The 20,303-nt window shown below is 35.5% G+C and overlaps 1 protein-coding gene across 1 annotated transcript; it reads left to right on the top strand.

Moving 5' to 3' along the window:
- Window positions 1-1,360: 1,360 nt before the first annotated feature.
- LOC149771851 (uncharacterized) lies at window positions 1,361-20,251 on the top strand (the record flags this gene model as incomplete). Its single annotated transcript, XM_089948135.1, has 4 exons — window positions 1,361-1,606; window positions 14,655-14,797; window positions 16,891-17,590; window positions 20,144-20,251. Coding segments are annotated over exons 1-4 (1,114 nt in total), but the record flags the coding sequence as incomplete, so codon positions are not given.
- Window positions 20,252-20,303: the final 52 nt, after the last annotated feature.

Raw genomic sequence — 20,303 nt, 5'->3', positions numbered from 1 at the left:
TTTGGTCTTTACTGGCGGAATTACTGTTTGTTGGGTTTTGTTTTGTCCAATGTCATCCAAGCTCTACTCTCCTTCCAGGGAGGAGCTAATGAGGCAGTCTGGTGTTTCTTCTTTTTTTTGGGGGGGTGGGTGGGTGGGGTGGGGGTGGACGTGAGGGGTATAACCCCCATTAAGTCCACCGGACCTACTTCATCTCTAGTTTCGTCGTTCTCTATGGGATTGCCATCCTCAATTTGAAACAAGAAGTATGGATTTGTTGCTAGGATATTCTCCTCAAATCCACTTCTGGTTTAGAGGGGTTTTTTTTGGGGGGGGGGGTGCGGTTGGAAATCATCCCCCTCTAGATCTGTCCCCCTTTGTAATGTCATTTGGTTGCACCTGTGCGCTGCTAACTCCCGTTGTATCAATTACTGATTGTGTCGTAATCTGGGCATTTGTCCCTAGGGTTGTTGTTTGATCATCTGCAATCGGGATTTGGGTTTTTGGATCTTCGTCATTTCCCCCTCATTTGGTGCCAACGTTGCTGCTGCAACGATAGCATAGGTTTTCGGGACATAGGGTTTGGTCAATCTTTAGGCGCATGTCCCACTTTTCTGCATCATGTACATGCTCTTTCCTTCTCACAATCCTTATACCAGGATTTGACTAAAAATCTCAGTACATAAAAGAATGTTGGGATTTTGCTCGTGTCTTCCTTTGCTACGGTAATAATTCTTACTCCCATTTTAATGGTCTGTTACCTCCATACCGTTGCCATTTTTTGTCACTTGATATTTACTCTAAATTTGTGTAGTATCTTTTCAACTAATACTTCGCTATCCACATCGAGAGGGAGCCCGGATATGAAGATATCTCTGGTTTTGGGCTCTACCTCCCTTGTTATGGGTGGTGCTCTTGATACCAGTGCTTTAAATCACTTCATGTTTACTTTCGTCAATTCTCTTGTGAACTTTACACCTAATTTATTTTTTTTTATTGATTTTTCCTTTTTCCTCATTGCTGGCTCTTAATTGTTGTATGCCATTGCCATTACGACATCTAAAAAGCTAAGTAATGGCCAAAAAATAGTGCGTACTTCATATATAGCAAACACATTTTTGTGTGCTTCAAGTACGATTAGCGAAAGGACCAGATATATAGACTCTTTATTTATTATACTATGTCATTTTAAGAAATTCATCCCTCTACTAATGACACGACACGTGACTAGTTTTCAGAAACGGTGTGCTTATCAAAGTGAAAGTAGAAATTCCGCATGTATGTGCTGTGTTACCTCAAGTAAAGCAATGGCCAATGAAATGTGGCGTAAAAAAAGGGAACCAATAAAATAAAGTCTAACTACTTCCTTGGTTGGTGTCACCTGATCGTAGTATTGGTTTATCGTCGCACCGTTGTTGAAATTAAGCCTTTCAGTGTTTAATTATGTTTTACACTGCATGAACTATGGCAGATTTGAAGCCTAACGATGTCGCAAGACGGTGTCTTGGTATAGACGGTGTGCCAATAAATGTTTTGCCCAACGCAATTCTAGAGTACTTCAAAGGGGTGTTGGACTTCCATGTTGCGAAGAGTGGAAAACACGTATTTCTGTTTGAAGATGAACAAGGTATCTATGTTTTCGATGCATTTACATAAGATCTTACCCAGATTAAGACAGTTAAGTGTTGATTTTGTTTTTCTTTAGTTCGGAAGACCTTAATCTCGGAATTTAGAAACATAATCATTTCCTAATGTTAATGCAACACTTCACTTTCACATTCATCCTTTATCATAGTCCAGAGTTTTAAAAAAAAAGGATGGACATCTTGCATAGCACGACTGCTTATTTGAAAGCAAAAGAATAGCTTTTCATAATTACAGGCTTTCAGGTCAGACACCTGATAAAGATATTATATTTTAATATTTAAAAAAAAGGTACTAATTTGACTAAAACATTTTTTATAATATGTCATAAATGACAAAACAGTAAAGTTTGAAACAGCATTTTCATATATTTTTTAAATGGAAAACACTATTACTTTCTTACTTTTTGTTTTGTATAAAATATTACATTTCTTCTGTTTATTTTCACAAACATTTCACAAAGTCCATGGCACTTTTATAATGTGAATCAGAACGAGTATGTGTCACTTTCCATGCCATGATCAAAGATCTTCTTAGAGCTTCGAAGTGTAAGCCTGGCGTTGTACAAAGAAAGAAGTGAACACAACACCCTCAGGTCATGGGATTTATTTAGCATCAATGATACGAGACAACCTGCAATGAGACAGAACAAATACTTTTTTTACGATACTAAAATAGAACAAATACTTTGGTATACAATATACTACAAATGAGACAAATACAGTACACAACTCACACACCGGTATTTCAGTATTTAGCAACACAATAAAATAAATGACAGCTTACCAGACATGAAGACCTTAAACATTCAGATACAACAATTCTTACGAATTGTATTTGCCACCATAGGCGTAGACAAAATGAGTAAGTTGTCATTTGTCCCAATATGATACAGCGAGCGCCTAGGGCTTTTATTAGGTGTTAGGCGCTAGATGTTATTGTCCCGTTCATGGGCCTCATGCACTGATCGATCACTCATTCAGAACAAGCATGCACCTGGGTCACATATGGACAATGTACTAAGTCCACATTATCATTATTATTATTAATCTTTAGAAGGTCTGTCATTGGTAGACTGGTGCCAATTTTTATGTGTTGACATATCAGATGTATTTCTAAAACGCAGATTACAAACAGACATAGACTTATAATCTGTCTATATGCCATTTTATCATTGACAGGATAAAAGACAATACTTCCAAACAAACTGCCTGTTAGGTGTCACTGATTTTTATTCAATTCTTTAGACCATTTCAGGGCGCTCCAATTAATAAGGTACATCAGACTCATTTTGGTCAGTATGCCCTTTGATTCACACTGCATCAATGCTTTTAAAACATTTTATTAACATTTTTCAATATTTTCTGTAACATTTTGAAGGTATTACTGCTTTATCTAAACAAGGAAATGTTGCAAATTTCTTATGCATGGAAAATCTTATCTAGAACAAAGTCTGAGTATGGAAACAGGTTATTAATAACCAAACTCATCACATTTTACTTTCTACAGATGCAAAACATTGCCCTGGACACAAAAACTCATTTATATGAAGGAAAAAGGAAATTATCAACAATATCACTCCCCTTCTGCATATTTAAACAAGAGATTATAACTTGTGCTGCTTAGAATCAGCCCCCTTGCTGATTCTGTGCTAATTTGTTGTGGTGTTGGAATGTTCAGTTTCTGATTACATATCTCAGCAGAAATGGAAACCTTCCGAACTTGTTCCCCACGTACGATGATTATGGTACTTTACAGATCATTTAATAGCCACTTTTGCATGAAGTTTCTATTTTGCTTTTTCCATTGACATGTATATTTAGATTGAGTTTGCCAATGCTTCTGGCGTCGCACAGTGAATAAAATGTACAGTCCTGATTTGTGATTATCACTTTACTCTGGACATAACAAACAATAAGCACCAATAAGAACTGAATGTGACATATTTACCTGCAAAACACATCAGAAGTATAGCCCTAAAGTTGAGCACAAATATACAAGTTGTGAATCAATATCAAAACATTGTGTAAAAGTTGTTTAATGTTCAGTAAAGTACTTGAATCACACATGGTGAACAAAGCTGGAATGTCTTCTTTCTGTTGATATATGTGATCAATGGCTGAGCATGCCGACTGGATAAAACTAATCCGCATGGAATTGGCATGCATCGGGGGTGGAGCAGATTTCAAACCACACAAGTTAATCACCTTGTATTTGCTAATTTGTAGAAGGTGAGGAGGCTTTAAATAGCTATTCCTTTTTTACTGACAAAATTGAGTGCCTGTATGTGCATCAGCTGTCTCAGATGAATTCTCAATAATAAAAAAATTAAATTATAATGGGACAAACAACTAAAATTTATTCACAATTTCTGAAGCAACTTGTATATTAATTTTTCTGCTCAGGATGACAGTTGCATAATTTATTGTTAGCACTTTTTCTGGAAAAGGAGCAGAGACTGAACGGCAGTTAAATAGGTGATTTCCCTTGCTCCTGAGGTCCTGTGCTTGGTCTACCTGCCTGCAGATGCCCATTTTATTTCGTTTCTTAATGGATGAACACTAATTATTCTGATCATATCACATCTCATCTGCGATATGAAAAAGTAGGTAAAGAAAAATTGTTATGTCAAAGCACTGTTAAAATTAAGCTAATTCTCGTCAAGGTTTAACTTCATTTCAGTGTCAGTTACTTAATCCTCCGTCTGTTTGATTAATTCATGAAAAGTGAAATGGTAGAAAAATCCATTGCTTGGAAGTCTGGAATAACCAGATATTATTGTTAGGTAACCATTTTTCCCAATGTTAAAAATCCTGGTCAGGTAACCAAAGAATATTTGTAAAAAAATGATAATGCTAAAAATTGTAATTGAATTTATTTTATTTTTTTGGCAGCTTCCATTTGGTCATTAAATTGCCTTTCTGAATACCTTTAGCAGTTCACAAATATCACCATATAATTTTTTGTTTGGTACAGTATACGGTACTTTCTTCTGGTATGAATGCCACACCAACCCAGATGAGTTGGTTTCTCATTATCTGATTAAGTAATCACAGGTCAATACTACTTGTCCCTATGGGGTAAATCCTTAAAGAAACAAAATTAGTGGTTGTTTTGTGGGTTTAATGTCATTTTTCAGTACATGATAGGCTATACATGGCAGCCAGTAGATCTGGTGGAGGAAGAACATGGGGAAATAACCCAGGAAGAACGTTAGTCACTGACCCACAGAAAGCTACTGACAACTGCTTTTTTCTTACTGTCATACCTACATTGGACTATGGTGTGAGACTCCAACTCATGCAGGTCACATATGTGAGAGATCTGTAAAGATGTGACCTACCACTTGGCCATCCAGGGCCCCACAAATTAGTGAATGCTTGTCTTTTGTGTATGGTAGTAATGTTTTTCATCTTTGACTTGACACACACTGAATGCCTGTGATCTTCTAAGATGCTTTTCCAACATTCAGTGGAAGAAATGGGCGCTGGCATGATATGATTGTTTCATTAAATGGCTAACGTGAGCTATTAGGCATGTTTTAAGAATCCAACGAATCAGTTTTGTTGTTGCATGTACTATATTGGTTTGTAAGGTAGTGATGCAACAAAAATTCCATGTTCAGATACAATGAATAATAGTATCAGATTAACGATAACATGAACTGAAGTGATATATGCTTAGATAAACAAAATATACCGGTAGGTAAGTTTCTAGCCATGAGATGGCCAACTAATGGAAAGCTGATAGACATCTAGACACCACATTTGGTTACATATCAGTATTATGTAAGATTGGGGGCAGATTTGTTGGACTTCAGACTACCATCAAAAAGGGAAATTGTTAAATTATCTTTTGTTGCTTATCTCCAACACATTAAATGTGTGTGTCAGCACAGGTGACACTTTCTACATGTATTAGACAGACTGATTTACTGGGCAATGAGAAAAATCTTCTGGACAACTAGTTTTTCAAAGCTGGTTGCTCTGGGACAATAATGGATTTTTTCAGAATTTTTTCACTATCAGTGAAATACCTTAGCCACACCTGCCCCAGGATTGGGGTTAGGAATTGTAATTAGGAAGTCACTTCCATTTAAAAGCTGAGGAAAAAGGTTTTCTTTGATTATTTATATATCAATAACCACTGGGCTAATTCACCTCCTATTTAGAATATAACATCATCACATACAGTGGGTTCACCAATTTAGGACATATTACTTCCTGGAGCAAGGGGTGAAAAAGTAGGAATATATTTTTTTCTTTTAGAATATCAGATAACCCCTCACTCAGTTCACTTTGTGTTGGGAATAATGTGATCCAATTCATCCACTGTGAATAGTGTGATCCATTTCTTTCTCTACCACTGTTGCCCCATTGTTATAACCCTTGGTAGATCTGTGGTATCAGTAAGTAATACACTTTTTTCTAAATTGTCTTCTTTTTCTCATTTCCATGTGGAATATTTTCTATTTCACTGCATATTTGGAACATAACACGATAACATTTTAATTTGTCACTTTGTGCCACTCTGGCTCTTAATATTTTCTTTGGATGGGACAATTGGTTAAAAAAATGTAGGTTACAATTACACTGCCAAGGGGATATTTTGGGTGGGAAAAACTTAACCTCTCAAATAGGGCATAACCGATTAGCATTTTTCTACTGATTTCCGATTCCGGATTTTGGGCATGAAATTTTTCCGATTCCGGATACGATTCAATTAATCGGAAATGCTAAATTAAAAGGTTTTTCAAATTAACTTTTTAAACCGTGTTACACACGTTTTGCATATCACACCGATGTCACAAGGGGAAGGATATGGCAGGACTATAGCAAAATGCAACGAAGTTCAAAGCCACAGTGCCGACCCATTCTTTGTTCAACAATTAGTTGATCTTGCCGCCAGGCTTTAATTTTCCCGCCTTAATCATTTATGTCGGCAAGCAGCCAGTTCCATCCTGTACTTTATTCAACAATTAGTTGATCTTGCCGCCATGCTTTAATGTCGCGGTCAAATAAAAATAAAACAGGCTTTTGTTTGGTCCTATAAAGTTGGCCTCTTGCGGCGACTTAAATAAAAGCAATGAAATCTGATCGATTCTTGCATTTTCCAAAGTGATCGGTGATTGAAACAAGTTTATTGTGCTGTGAAAGTTTCCTTATTAACTTTATTTATATTTACGATTGTAAGAATCATTTTCTTTTAATACCTCATTAGCATGTGTCAATGTATTAATATTATGCCTTCATTATTGAGGATGTTGACATAAACGGGTAGGACTGTATTATATATTTTAATAAATTTAAATCTTTTGGTCTAACTCAAGTATTATCGTTTCACCCCGTTGTGTTGACCATATTGGACTTTTCTGACTTCTTATTTAACTTTATTAACGCACTATCGAATGACACGCAGTGTTAGACACGGTGCTATAGAAATTCAACTTTATTATTTTTATTATCCGAATCGGTCGTTCCTGCCTTGTCCGACTCCGATTAATCGGAAGTTCATACTATCCGGTGGAATCCGATTTCCGGATCAAAAGTCGGTTATGCCCTACTCTCAAAATATTTCTGTCAAACTTGGTGCATATATTGGTCCATGTTTCAGATGTACGTTTTGCTATTCACAGTTATTCAGTTTAGATATTCTTTATGTTTTTGCATGTTTCCTGGTGCATCCACACTTTCATGGTTGGAACTTAACTGTGAAACCATTCAAAGTATCTCTCTGAAACATGCTACACTTTACTGGACTACTGGTATGGTAGCCAAGATGTGACTTTTGCTACTCACACTTTTTCATTTTCAATATTGTTATGTTTTTATTTGTTGTTCTATACATGCATACATGCATGCAGATTTTTGTTTCCGAAGCCTAACATAGAATCATTTTAATGTATCCTGAAGTAAACTGATGGGATTTATGTGCCGTTTGTGATTACAGTTCTTCAAGTTGAATATTTTAGAATGTGTTTGTATACCCATCCATCCATCCATCGAAGGTATCTCTTTTGAAATATCTTGCAACTTGTGGATTAGTGGTACATATGTGCCTTTGCCACTTAAAATTTCTTCAGATTCAGTTTATGCCTCCTGATTTCTTTTCAAAAGAGACAGTGATGGTATCCAAATTTCCATCAGTCTGTCCATCACACTTTTGTTTCAGCTTTATAACTTTAAAGCCATTTGAGATTAAGGGATGAAACTAGGTTTCTTATACATCATAACTAGAAGGTGTGTTGTATGCTACATTGTGAATGCTATTTTAAAGATCATGGTTATGGTTAAATTGTTTGCATTTTCTATCAATTTTTCCATCTATGCTATTGCTTTAAAATAATTTGAGATTAAAGGATGAAACTTGGTATGCTGGTACATAAGGGATCCTATTATCTTCAAGGTTGTTGTTAAATATTTAGGGCCCCTCCATTGTGTGTTTCCTATTGCACTAGTTTTAAAATTAGGGTAGGTAGGTTTTTTAAAAACATTATATATATCATAATGATTAGTATTTATAATGTACTAAGTTCTCCAAGTACTGAGCTAAACCAGTTCAGTTAGACACACAAATCAATGTCTGGATTTTTTAATTATTTATTTATAATTTTTTTTTATTTAGGGGAAACATGTGCTAGGGTTGGCAATGAAAAACGCAGATGATCAGCTGAACGGAAACTCAAATATTTTTTTTGGCCTTATGCTCTCATCACACCTCCTTATCCACTTTATGATTTTAAGGTAGTTTGAGATTAAAATATGATACTTGGTCTACTTGTATATCATCACTAAAAGTTCTTTCACATATCATATTGTTAGTCAAGGTCAAGCTACAGTATCTTATATTTTCCATGACACTTTCTTTTCCACTTATAAATTTGCAGCTGTTTGAGGTTAAGGGAAGCAGCTTGGCATCATTATCAGATGAGTTGTGTACCACTTTTGGGGTCTTCAGGCTCCATGTGATGGCTTATGTGTTCAATTCCTCTGTTAAACTTTCCTTTTCATTTGGTAATTCTAGAACCATACGAGATGAAGGGATGAAACTTGGTTTAGCTTTATATCATCACTAGAAGGTGTGTCACTTACCACATTGGGGATTTTAATTTGAATGTCAAGGTCACTGATGAATATTTTATATATTGCATCGATCGAATCAAGGTCACATTTGCCCATTTGCCTTGTAAACTAAGGGCTATCTAAGAAATATGGATAAAGCTTGGTATAATTATTGTGACTTGAAAGATATGTTGCATTCAATGTTTGAGGTCATATCCTCAAGGTCATGGTCTGTGGTAAATATGATGAGGTTTCTTTTGTTTCTGATTGATATTATGAAAGGTGTTTGAGACACAGGGATGAACCATATTATACTTGTGATTGTCAGCTTGATGGCATCTTCTGTATCACTTTCACACACAGGGGCTCATATAATCGTTACTTACAATTGATCTGTCATGCATGTACTATATAACTACAAGGGAGGACACTTCTCTCCTTTCTCGCATGATCCATTTAAGAATGAACGCTGTTATCAAGCTATATTTTGTGTAGTGTAATAAATTTGGTATCAATGTTTAGCTCAGGCATTTGACTTTGTATACATATCCAAAATTCAGCTTACTATCATACGTTAAAGGAATGTCAGACCATTTTCCCTTGCTACTGCTCGACATGGCCATGATTGCACCCATTTTAAATATACAAGATCAACATGCTGATGGAATACTACCTTCTCATTGGCCAACTAAAAATAATTTATAAATAAATGCAGGGCGTCATTTTCTTTTAACCAATGAGTGGACAGTATTCCATTCAGCGGGATCACACTGAATTTTGTATCAATCAAAATCCATCCATCCACCCACCCATCTATCCACTCACACTGAGGACTTAACTCTCCAGCCATTCAAGGTATATACCCCATGAACTTGGAACTCATATTGGACTAGTGGACTAGATATTCTTTTTACTATTGACAGTTCTTTACTTTCAAAATGTTCCTGTGTGTTTGTCTGTCCATCCACATCAATATGTGTGTGTGTGTGTGTGTGTGTGTGTCAGGAATTTGATACTCATTTTGGACTGGTGATCTGTAGTTATGCCTGATGTATTCCCAGTTTATTACTTCCACTATTTGTTTTTTTTTTGTTTGTCCATCCATTTGTCCATACATTAACTACACTTATTTCCAGGGCAAAGCTTCAAACTATATCTGATACAGGCTAACTTATCAATACAGCCACCCATATAAAAAAAGCTAAACTGACCTTTTTACACAGGTGACCTCAATATGCAGGTTCACACTTATTATTATTATTAAGTTTTTCAATTATTTTAATATTGTACACTCACTATTCTGCATGTCCTTGATGATGCTGTCTCCATTATGGTAGACTCTAATAGAGTTTTACATGGAGGAAGCACAAGTGATGCCTGCTTTTACATCCGCTTCTTCATCTCTATTAGATGTGGAAGATGAGATATGATTTTTTTACCGAAAACCTGCCACACAGTCCAAAAAGATCCTTTCCAGTCTGGAAAAGATCTCAGATCTCAACTGCTTGTCACCATGAGTGCTTCATATGCTTACCTCTTCTCAGCTGATTCTTTTCGTATGCTGAGAGAAGCATCATTAACCCCAGCCACCCTTCAGCATATGCTTTTCTGTTTCTATGGCTTTGTCTGTGTAACTTTTTCACATCCACCATGATGTTGTTTAGGATTCCTCAAGGTACTACACAATCACAGTAAAGACATCCGTAGGGCTGCTCCACTTGAAGCTGAGAATCTGTCTCATTCCTACTATGGCATCTCATGACTTGTTGGATCCTTAGCATCCAATCTTGGTCCATCAAAATGGGCCAGGAAGCCTGTCAGTGTAAAATAAAAAACACCCTTAAGAGCCTGCTGACAAGTTCTTCAAGCAGGCACAGCCCCATTTCAATAGGCAACCTCAAAATGGACCTCCTCCTCATCTATTTGGCTCCCAGAAATTGAAAAACAGACCTGTCCAATGAAGGAGACAATTTTCACAGTGTCCTTCCATTCCCACAGGAGGTGGTGGGGGACAGCTCATGAGATTTGAGCCCTCTCCTGCCACACATCCCTCTCCCAGACATTCCCATTGGAGTTTGCTTAGGCATCTTTTACATGGTCTGGTCAAGCATAATGGTTGATTTTTGGGCCCTTGCAATAGTGGACAAGGGGTACTGACTTCAGTTTCTGGAACTACATGTACCTCCTCTTTCCCAGACCCTCATCTTTCTTCACCAATCCAATCTTTTGAAAACTAAGGGAGGAATTGCACATCCTTTTACAGAGAGGGGCAGTCAAGAGGATCCTGAACAATAAGTCACCCACCGTCTATTCCGTATCTTTCTGGTCACCAAGAAAAGTGGAAAGTTTCACATTATATTCACCCTCTTCTTTAAACCAGTTTCTTCTCGAAGAACATTTCAAGATGGGGACCACCTTCTAAATCCAAAATGTGCTTTGACCATCCAATTTGGCAGTCTCCATCAATCTTCAGGATGCTAATCTACACATCTTCATATTTCCTCCTCACTGCAGATATCTCCAGTTTTGCTTAGACCATGAATTGTTTAGTTCCAGGTCCCACCATTCTGAATTTTTTTTGCACTGGACCCGAGTAATATGGGAATAGTGGTGGGATAGCTCCAGTTACTGGGAATACCAATTCTCCAGTATTTTGACGTCTGGCTGATCCACACTGTTCAAATCCAGACCCATCATCAGGATCTGTACCATTGTTGGTCCATGATAACTGATTGCCCCATGGTAACTGATTGTCAAATATTATAGAAGCAGCTCTCTGGAGACATGGTCCAATATTTCACCTAGACCTGCTGATTTCCTTGTTTCAATAGTTTGCATAAATTTGAATCCTTTTTCATGGTGGAATTTTTCTGAAGAGAAATTTCTTCATTCACTTTGATTTGAGTTTACCACTGGTTCATTAATTATGGATGCTATATGCTAATATATTTGCTATTTCACTATCCTCATCAATAATGTGGCTAGATTTTGGATGACCTTGTGGATTGATTACTTCACCTAGCTTGTTTAAACTTTCCACATAGAATTCTTATTGCAGTTATTTTTTTAAAGCTTACTGAAAGTAATTTTTCTTTGCCTGATTGGTCATTTTTATTACTTATTTCTCCATATTTTGTAATGTGCTTGTTGACCTACAGATTTGAATAATCGGGTTTTCATGCATCTAAAATACCAATCAGGTTGGAAATCCAGGGTCAACCAATCAGATTGGAAGTCAAGGTTTACACTGTGTGTTTTCAAAGGTATATGTTTATCAACCACCGGTATTAAAAGTTGGGTCCATATAGCAAGAGCATCATCTATAGATATGAAACTCCATGGAACATTACTGACATCTTCAAGAAATTTGCTTTCATCTTAATACTTACCTGACCTATATGTATGGTTTTATTACTTTTGGATTTTACAGCTGTTTTTAAGCTGGCTAATTCAGGTCAGGAAGACCTATCCTTGGAATACTTATTTTTGTAACATTTTCTTCCATATTTGTTTAGATATGCGCTATTAGAGTTTTCATTTTCTCGTTTTGCTTTTAAGTCGAGTACAGTTGCAAACTTCAGAGATGCAGATCTGTCAGTACATAATTTGCCAGCAGATCTGGGTTATGCAGTTTGTTAGGACTGAGGAGCAGAACAGATGATATGAATCCTGATTTGCAGTCATATTATGCCATGGCAGATTAGGGTATATCATTTTTTGCATTTGGACTTGACTTGAAAGTTAGTTTATATATGCCTTCCATATTACATTTTTGTGTTTAATTCTTTTGTCAATGTTCTGTATTAATGTTTTTGTGTTTAAGTTTTCAGTTAAAGGTTTCTTTTTAAAGGTTTTGTGTAAAAGTGTGTTCAAATCAGATACAAGGATATACAATATGGATAAACAGTATGCAGTTGAGAACTCTGACTTGTGCCTTACACTTGTTGATAAATAAATGCTTCTTTCAGACTAGATTAACAGCAGCTCATATATGACAGAAGAAGTGGTAGTGAGCACCTCGTCAAATACTGACATTAATTTCACCTTTTTATTGCTGGTTGCCCTTGAGAAATAAAGAAAATTAACATAATAGTCCATTGTTAAGATCATGTAATTTTTCGTACATAAAAAAATACTTATTGATTTCAGTGTATGAAAAATTATATGTAAAATAAATAATTATCATTTTTGCGGTTCTGACCGTGTACAAAAAATAAAGGGATCATACCTGAACAAATTCTATGGAACACACACTACTCAACAACCTAACAGTACAAATGTACAAAGTAGACATATATTTTCTGTCTAATTCTGCTCTCAACTCCAGAATCTAACTACACTAAAAAGAAAAGTACTCGCAAAGATTTTTGTTGTTATTAGTGACCGGGGGGGGGGGGAGGATTATGTCTCAGTGTGCAAGCTCATCTACATTCAGAGCATATGTAGCTGTTATGTTGTGTAATGTTGGCAAAATGATAGTCCTACATGTAAGACATATCACATGTTATTATGTTTTAGTGTGCACAAAGGTCAAAACATAAATTGAGGTTGAGGTCTTACATGCAGGACTAGCAAAATAATTAAGATGGTTTGAACATGTATTAGTTACAGGTATTATTTATTGGTAAATTGTATGCAATGATACGAGTCCACATTGTCAAGAAATTAAGTGCAACTTGTAATTTTACAGCAGCAATAATCTCATTATCAGATTGCAATAAAAAAAAATAAAGATCTTGAAATCATGTTTTAGTTAATGCACGTGAGCCTGCGTGTTCATGTGTGTGTGTGCATGTGAGAGAGAGGTGAATAACAATTTGTCCATGTACAAGACCGTATTTATTCAGGGCAATTTTATTTGTAGCTTTTGCAAAGAGAAAAGAGACTGCTATTTTTGAGTTGCTTGATGATTGTGATAATCCTCATGTATTGCAACCGTACTATATTCCATTATCAGTAAACACTGCTAAATGAACAATTCATTCTTATTTTAATTATGATGTACATTGTCACAACAACCACATGGCTATGCAGTGCTATTTACAGGGTAATTAAACATGCTTAGTGCTTTGATTATTCCAGTTGAAACCAGATTGAGGGCAAGAATCAACAGAATAGGTCAAATCAGCGAGGCTGTCACTATAGGGAAATGAGGCTGTCTATAAGGAAATGAAAATCTGTCAATGTGCTATTGAAGCTATTGTCCATACAGAATTTGTTATAAGGAAAAGCGATCATACGCATTGCTTGTTATTTGAACTCACCAATAAAGATAATGGAGGGATATATTGTAGAATAGATTTGCAATTAAAGGTTAATTATATCCAAGTCAAAACAGAACAATCACTTAAAAGGTAGTATATGTATATTTACTAATTGAGTTAACAGAGTCCGTGACTTTCAAATTTACGATAGAAAATGACAAGGTTTTTATATTTTATGTTTGTGTGACTATACTGAAACAATAAGACTACCAGTAGTTGACCAAGGCTCTGTGGTCTTCACTTTAGCATGTACTGAGATGTAATTTTTGTTGTATAAGAAAACATCAAAGGGCTTCTGAACTCATTTTAAAATGCACGTGGTGTTTTGTTATGGTGATAGAATTAATAAAGAGAACTAATTAATGATAATATTTAAAGGTATGGTCTATGAAGTCCTTTGTCCATTTGTTAATAAACACCATTAGATATTGTAATGACAATAAGAGAGCTTATGCATCAATCATTATATTTTCTCACCAACAGTTATTAATTTTTGTAAAATCAAAATGGCAATACAATGTTATTGATCGTTTTTGCAAAGGTAAATCTTCTTAGTAGAAATTTTATGTACGATAATTTAATGGATTTTTCAAAAAATACAGTGATATGTACAAAAAATTATGATTATGATTCTGATAACTGGATTTTGTACGAAAAATTAAAGGGTACGAAAAATACATGAAATACAGTAACCTCTATTTTCCAGCTGCCATGTTACAGCTTCAGGAGACTCCAGCCATCAGCCTCAAATCACCAGAGGGTACTACTGTTTGTCTGAGTGTGAATTCATGTAATGCAGGTGATATCAAAATATCCTGGCTTGTTCCAGGACAAGCTCAAGCTTTAAAGGTAGTTGCCCATGAGCAAGTCCATAAAGTTTAGATAGAGGGAGAAAGGGGTCATGCTCCATTCATAATACTTTATGTTCTGCAAGTGTTGTATCCTATAATCTTGCCACAGTACATGTATCAGTACCTTTATATGTATACGCACCACTTTCTTCAATTACATGAATAGCTACAGTTTCATTCATATGCAGTTTGTCATTTCCATCTTTTAGCCAATGTCATGGCCAGTCAAGCATTTTCTTGTAATGTGATAATGTAAATATTTAGTAATTTAAAGTAAGTTTGTCAAATACGGAATACATATTTTAATCCTAATATTTGTATGTATCTCGGATTTGCCAACTTTCAGGTCCTTACCAAGCCTGAGGCAGTTTGTGAGCTTTCTGACTCAAAAGAGTCAGCTAAATGTTAAATATTGTTCTGAGAAATGTTGTTGATTTTAAGGTGAGAAGTGCTAATTGTTAATAATATAAGATATCTTTGACAGGTGTGTTTTTAAATCACAGGCACTCGTCTCTAACAGTTAACCACCCGGAGGATTTTTTTGTTCAAAACATGATCATGTTCTTGAAAATGTTGCACCCACAAGCATATTTTATGCCATAATTGCAGGATACCAATACCTACTCAATGCTTGGAAACTTATTAAATTGTTACAAAAAAGTGTTCTCAATCTCAAAAGTTGGCTTGTCAGATACTTTGATGTATGTCACTGATTGCATTGTGACTAGATGATAATTGTTAAGTAAATGGAGAAAGAGATGTTTACAAATCCTTCACCTGCAAGTATAAATAAATCATTACAAACAATTTAGCACAGTGGCTCTCAACCTGTATTCCGCAGACCCCTGTGAGGTCATAGTGTTAAGGGAGTCTACATTTATGACTGTTAACATGTGGTGGTTGCTAAAATATTTTGAAGTTAAAAAGGGTCCTCATTCCTGAAACAGTATGGAACCACTGGTCTTACATTTATTATTGTTGTTGAAGTTGATGATGGTTAATCAGTTTCATCAACTGAAAAAGAGCAGGAAACTTGACAAAGTTAGCTAACTCTAATGCAGGGATTTACCAAGTTTATAAAAATCAACTTGCTCTGGGCAAGCTGACTTAAAAATTGAACTTTTTTTGCTGTTCTAACTCTATCTACCTTCCAACCCTTTCTCATCTACATATCTATCTACTTATATTATTTACATTTATATTTTTTTAAAATTTAATTATCTACATTCAAAGAATACGAAAAAGTTAAAATAAATATAATGTAAATTCTTTAAATTATTCCATATTTTTTCTTATTTACTCACTCATATTGGGATATTATGTTTGGAGCAAGATCAGATTTCACGAGGATAAATTCAATTTTCAAGTCACTTTGCACTAGGCAGGTCACCTTTTCTGAAAATTTAAATTCTTGGTATATATGGACCACTACTGAGTTGCTAGTGCCTGAAATGTATTTTTCTTGCCCCTCTTTACTTGAGCTTTTAACATTTTTTGAATTGTGCATAGAACCTAAATAAATAATTGTGTAATTTTCATACTGCAGGTTTTAATATTCACAGCCATTTTTCAAAGTAAACAGTTTCTTGGGTGATTGTCATACAGCAAAACATGTCTATCCAGAACACTCTGTTCATTATAAAATGTTGGCCTTTGTGAACAGGTGTCCTTGATTTTGAGGTTAAAAACATAAAGTTAATATGTGTGCTTTATTTGGAGGTGTTCATTAAGGCCAATGTATTGTTGATAATAATTTATGACTGCTACAAATAATATTGATGATGTTGAGAATATAAATAAAAGGAAAGATCAGATTTACAGTTTTATGCATATCAGAAGTCTCATAAAAAGTGGTTCACAAAATACCATAGAATATAAATGATAAGTGCTTTTAACATCTTGAAAGGTTTTATTGTTATGATTACCCATAAGTATTATCATTTTTTTCATGAAGATATTTAATGTTTCAGTCATAAGTCTGAAATTGTGGTCTAAAAGTTGACTAAATAACTAACAATCTTAAATGTATTGGCAAATTTTATTGGACAATCATGAATTGTTGACTTTTGTATTTTTGTTTAATAATTACAGAAGCCAGTTAAAGAACATTTGGAAACAGTTTATGTCAACACTGCATCTGCTGAATGGCCCCATTCTCAAAATCGTATCCAAGGCACTGCATATCAACAGACATATGAATTGAGTAGGGGAGACAATCCAAATCAGGATCAGCAACCTAAGGATACTGGTGCTATTCATCCACCTCCAGGCCCTTATGGTGCTGGATGGGAGCAGTACCCATACCCAGGTCAGGACTATCAAGGTCAATATGGATACCAACAGCCTGGCCCAGGCCAGAACACTAAGCCAGATCAAAATAGAAGCCAGCAGAACCCACATCAACCCAATCTGCAACCACCTCCACCAGACCCTTGGTATGGATACATGCCACCCCCAGGCTTCCCACCGGGCATGGGCTATCCTCCAGCAAGTGATGGACAAGATCAGTTTTACTGGATGCCACCACCATCTGTTGCCCAGATGCAAAACACCAGTGAACCCAGTCAGGGAAGTGATCATCCATATCAACAGTTCCCTTTCTGGTTCCATAACTATCCACAGTTTGGACCTCTTCCCCAATATGAGAAAAGTCCCAAAACCAAGCCAGCAGCCAGCAGTAGCATACAGAGCTTTCTGACTGATGTGAAATCAACAGCATCTGATACCACAGCTGATGACACTTACACCGATGTCAAATCACTGCCCATGAATGCAAAACCGCAATTGAAAGGTACTCCAAGCATGATAATATGAAGTTTACCTTGGATTCTACTTGTAGTTTCAGCAGCTTTTATTTTCAAATGGTTTTCAAAGAAAACTCTGATACAGTCATATAATCGTGATACATTAGTACAATTAATTTGTAGCTTTATTGGTTGCATAACAGTCAAACTTATGCAATGGTACTGTGTCTGACAACCTGTGTTCTTGGCATTTTTTTTGTTATTTCAGCTCTGATGAAAAAAGTAAGTTGAAACTAATAGCACACAATATGATTCTGAGATTTAGTTGTTCCTAAATGACAGTGGTGCCATTTAGTCCTGGTGGCAGTCTTGAAAATGTTATTATTACAATGATCCTTTCAACATGGATTTTTTGCAGATACTTATTTTTTTACTAGATTTTGTTGGTGCAAATAAAAAATGGTGCTGTTTGAACCTACATTATGGCTATCACACTTGAAAATCATGTTATTGTTACTGTACCTGAGTGAATTGCTGTTTAGACAAAATGTTTTCATAGAAATACTTCTTACAATCTATAGCCATTCCTAAATGGAAGTTATGCCACATTGACTTCCAACATAACCACTGTGACAGTCGTCTTAAAATATTTGTATTGCTAGTAATGATAAATGGATTGTCGTGTTGACATGGGGTTTGAGTAACTTGGTTGTTTTGACAGGGTTGTTCATTCTAACTGAAAATAATGTCAATCTGACTGCCATTTTGGGTGTCATTGAGGTAGTCTTTAAGATCTTATTGAGACTATTCATAAATATATGAACATCGTGACATGGTGTTTGCACTTCAGCAGTTCTTGCAATTTGTAGTAAGTCCTAAATAAACACTGCGCTTATCTCATCTCCATCATTGTGGTTTCAGAAACCATCTTGAAAATCATGTTATCACAACTTCCTTTGATGATGGTTGAATTGATGTTTGGTTTTTACTGAAATGCATATTTCAATATGTGGTTGGTCCTTGATGAAAATCTGATGAACCAACATCAGGGTTATTGTTGATGTCTTAAAAATCTAGGAGGTTGAAATATATCATCATAGAAGTCTGCAGAAGGACTTCTTTTGTCATGAAACAGGTCCAGAATAAAAATGATAAAGCTCTACAATCGAAAAAGCATACTAATGGACCCGACTTTGAATTTTGCTGCATGTCAATAAACAAGTTAGTAATCAGCACTCCGGCACTGATTTCAAGGTCAATGTAGATAACACTAACATTTATTCATGGATTTTTATCAAACCTGGCTTTGTGATTTATGTTAAGATTACACTGAACGAGTGTCAGTTCAGCTATATCATAATTTGAGCTTTTGGACTAAAACGGCTTATGAATTCAACAAATCAAACAATTAGTAGTTACGGATGTTAACCAGATGTAGCATGTGGAAATATCTTGATGGCATTAGAGGCAGATTCAGTCATCTTCCATTCGTGATACTCATGCACACTTGGACACATGCAACAAAGCTTTTCAATAATATCAGATTTAGTTTCAAAACTTGGAAGTTAAAAAGAAATGCACTTATTGGGATTCATACCCATTGTTTTCAGTCATTAGAGACCATCAGTCTCTTTAGGTAAATCAAATTCAAACTAATTTATTACTGTTAACAAGTCCAAATAGAAAGTCATTTGAAGCATCCTACCTCTTGAAAAAAAACAGCAGTAAGAAGGATTAGATACAGGATGGTTAAGGCACATAGCCCTTAATTCCATATGTTAATGTAGGCAAGATAATTTTATTGTATAGCACTTTATTTGTGTAGTGGAGCTGATTTTAGTTTTCTCAGTTGGAAAGGATTAATTTTGGTACAATACTGGTTGAAAATTTAGTCTTCTCTCCATGGACTCCAGTGTAAACAATTCAAGAAAATGAATGGCTGTTTCCACACATATTTAAGCTGAGCTCTCTTTGAAACTATTTTATTCCAGTTTGGCATGTCTAATGCTTGTTACTACTAGCTGTTTTTATCTTTAATGAACTGTTCTTGTGTTGGGTCATTGTCTGCGATTATATTCTAAAAGCACTGAAGTTGACTTGAAATTGCTATACTGCCAATCAGATGTGCCAGACTAGTTTAGAGAGCTGTAATGCTCAGCACACTGTTTATGTTAGAAGTTCTTAGCATCTGTTAATCATCCTTGTGATATGGTGTAACTTTTGTGGGGATAAACTGCTAATAAGCCTAAATTAGATTAGCACAGTTTAAAGTTTTATGTTACTTCAAAGACAGGTGATCAAAGTTTGTTATTAGTCAGTCATGAGACAGAAAGTGGTAATCATTTCTGGCTGTTCATTTAACCCCAAAATAAAGTCCATCAGCCCTTTAAGTTCTGACTCAAGACATTAACTTTATATGTGTGCTTACAGTAATTGCCATCAATGCAAATCATATATTTCAGCGCCCCTAGGGCACTGATAACAGGGAGATTTGTACATGTAAATGATAAATGCTGTTGTGTTTAATTTTGTAGCCAAAAATCATATAGCAATTTCTTTATGACATTGTCTTATGATAGTGTTTATTTGTCATAATGCAGAGAATGTGTCCCCGAGAGATCTTAGTTCCAGTGTACAGGACAAATGCCAAGAACAGACTGCAAGGAAAACACAGATGATTGATGAAACACTGGAGAGGAATGAGCCTTGTAAGAATTTTTTTTAAAACAAGAATATGACATTTTATTTTATGTGACTTTT

Source organism: Sinohyriopsis cumingii, unplaced genomic scaffold (assembly GCF_028554795.1).
Source record: "Sinohyriopsis cumingii isolate HCF-2022 unplaced genomic scaffold, ASM2855479v2 utg001633l, whole genome shotgun sequence".
Taxonomy (NCBI): domain Eukaryota; kingdom Metazoa; phylum Mollusca; class Bivalvia; order Unionida; family Unionidae; genus Sinohyriopsis; species Sinohyriopsis cumingii.
The sequence above is the reverse complement of the archived record's forward strand: the minus strand, read 5'-3'. Positions and strand labels throughout refer to the sequence as shown.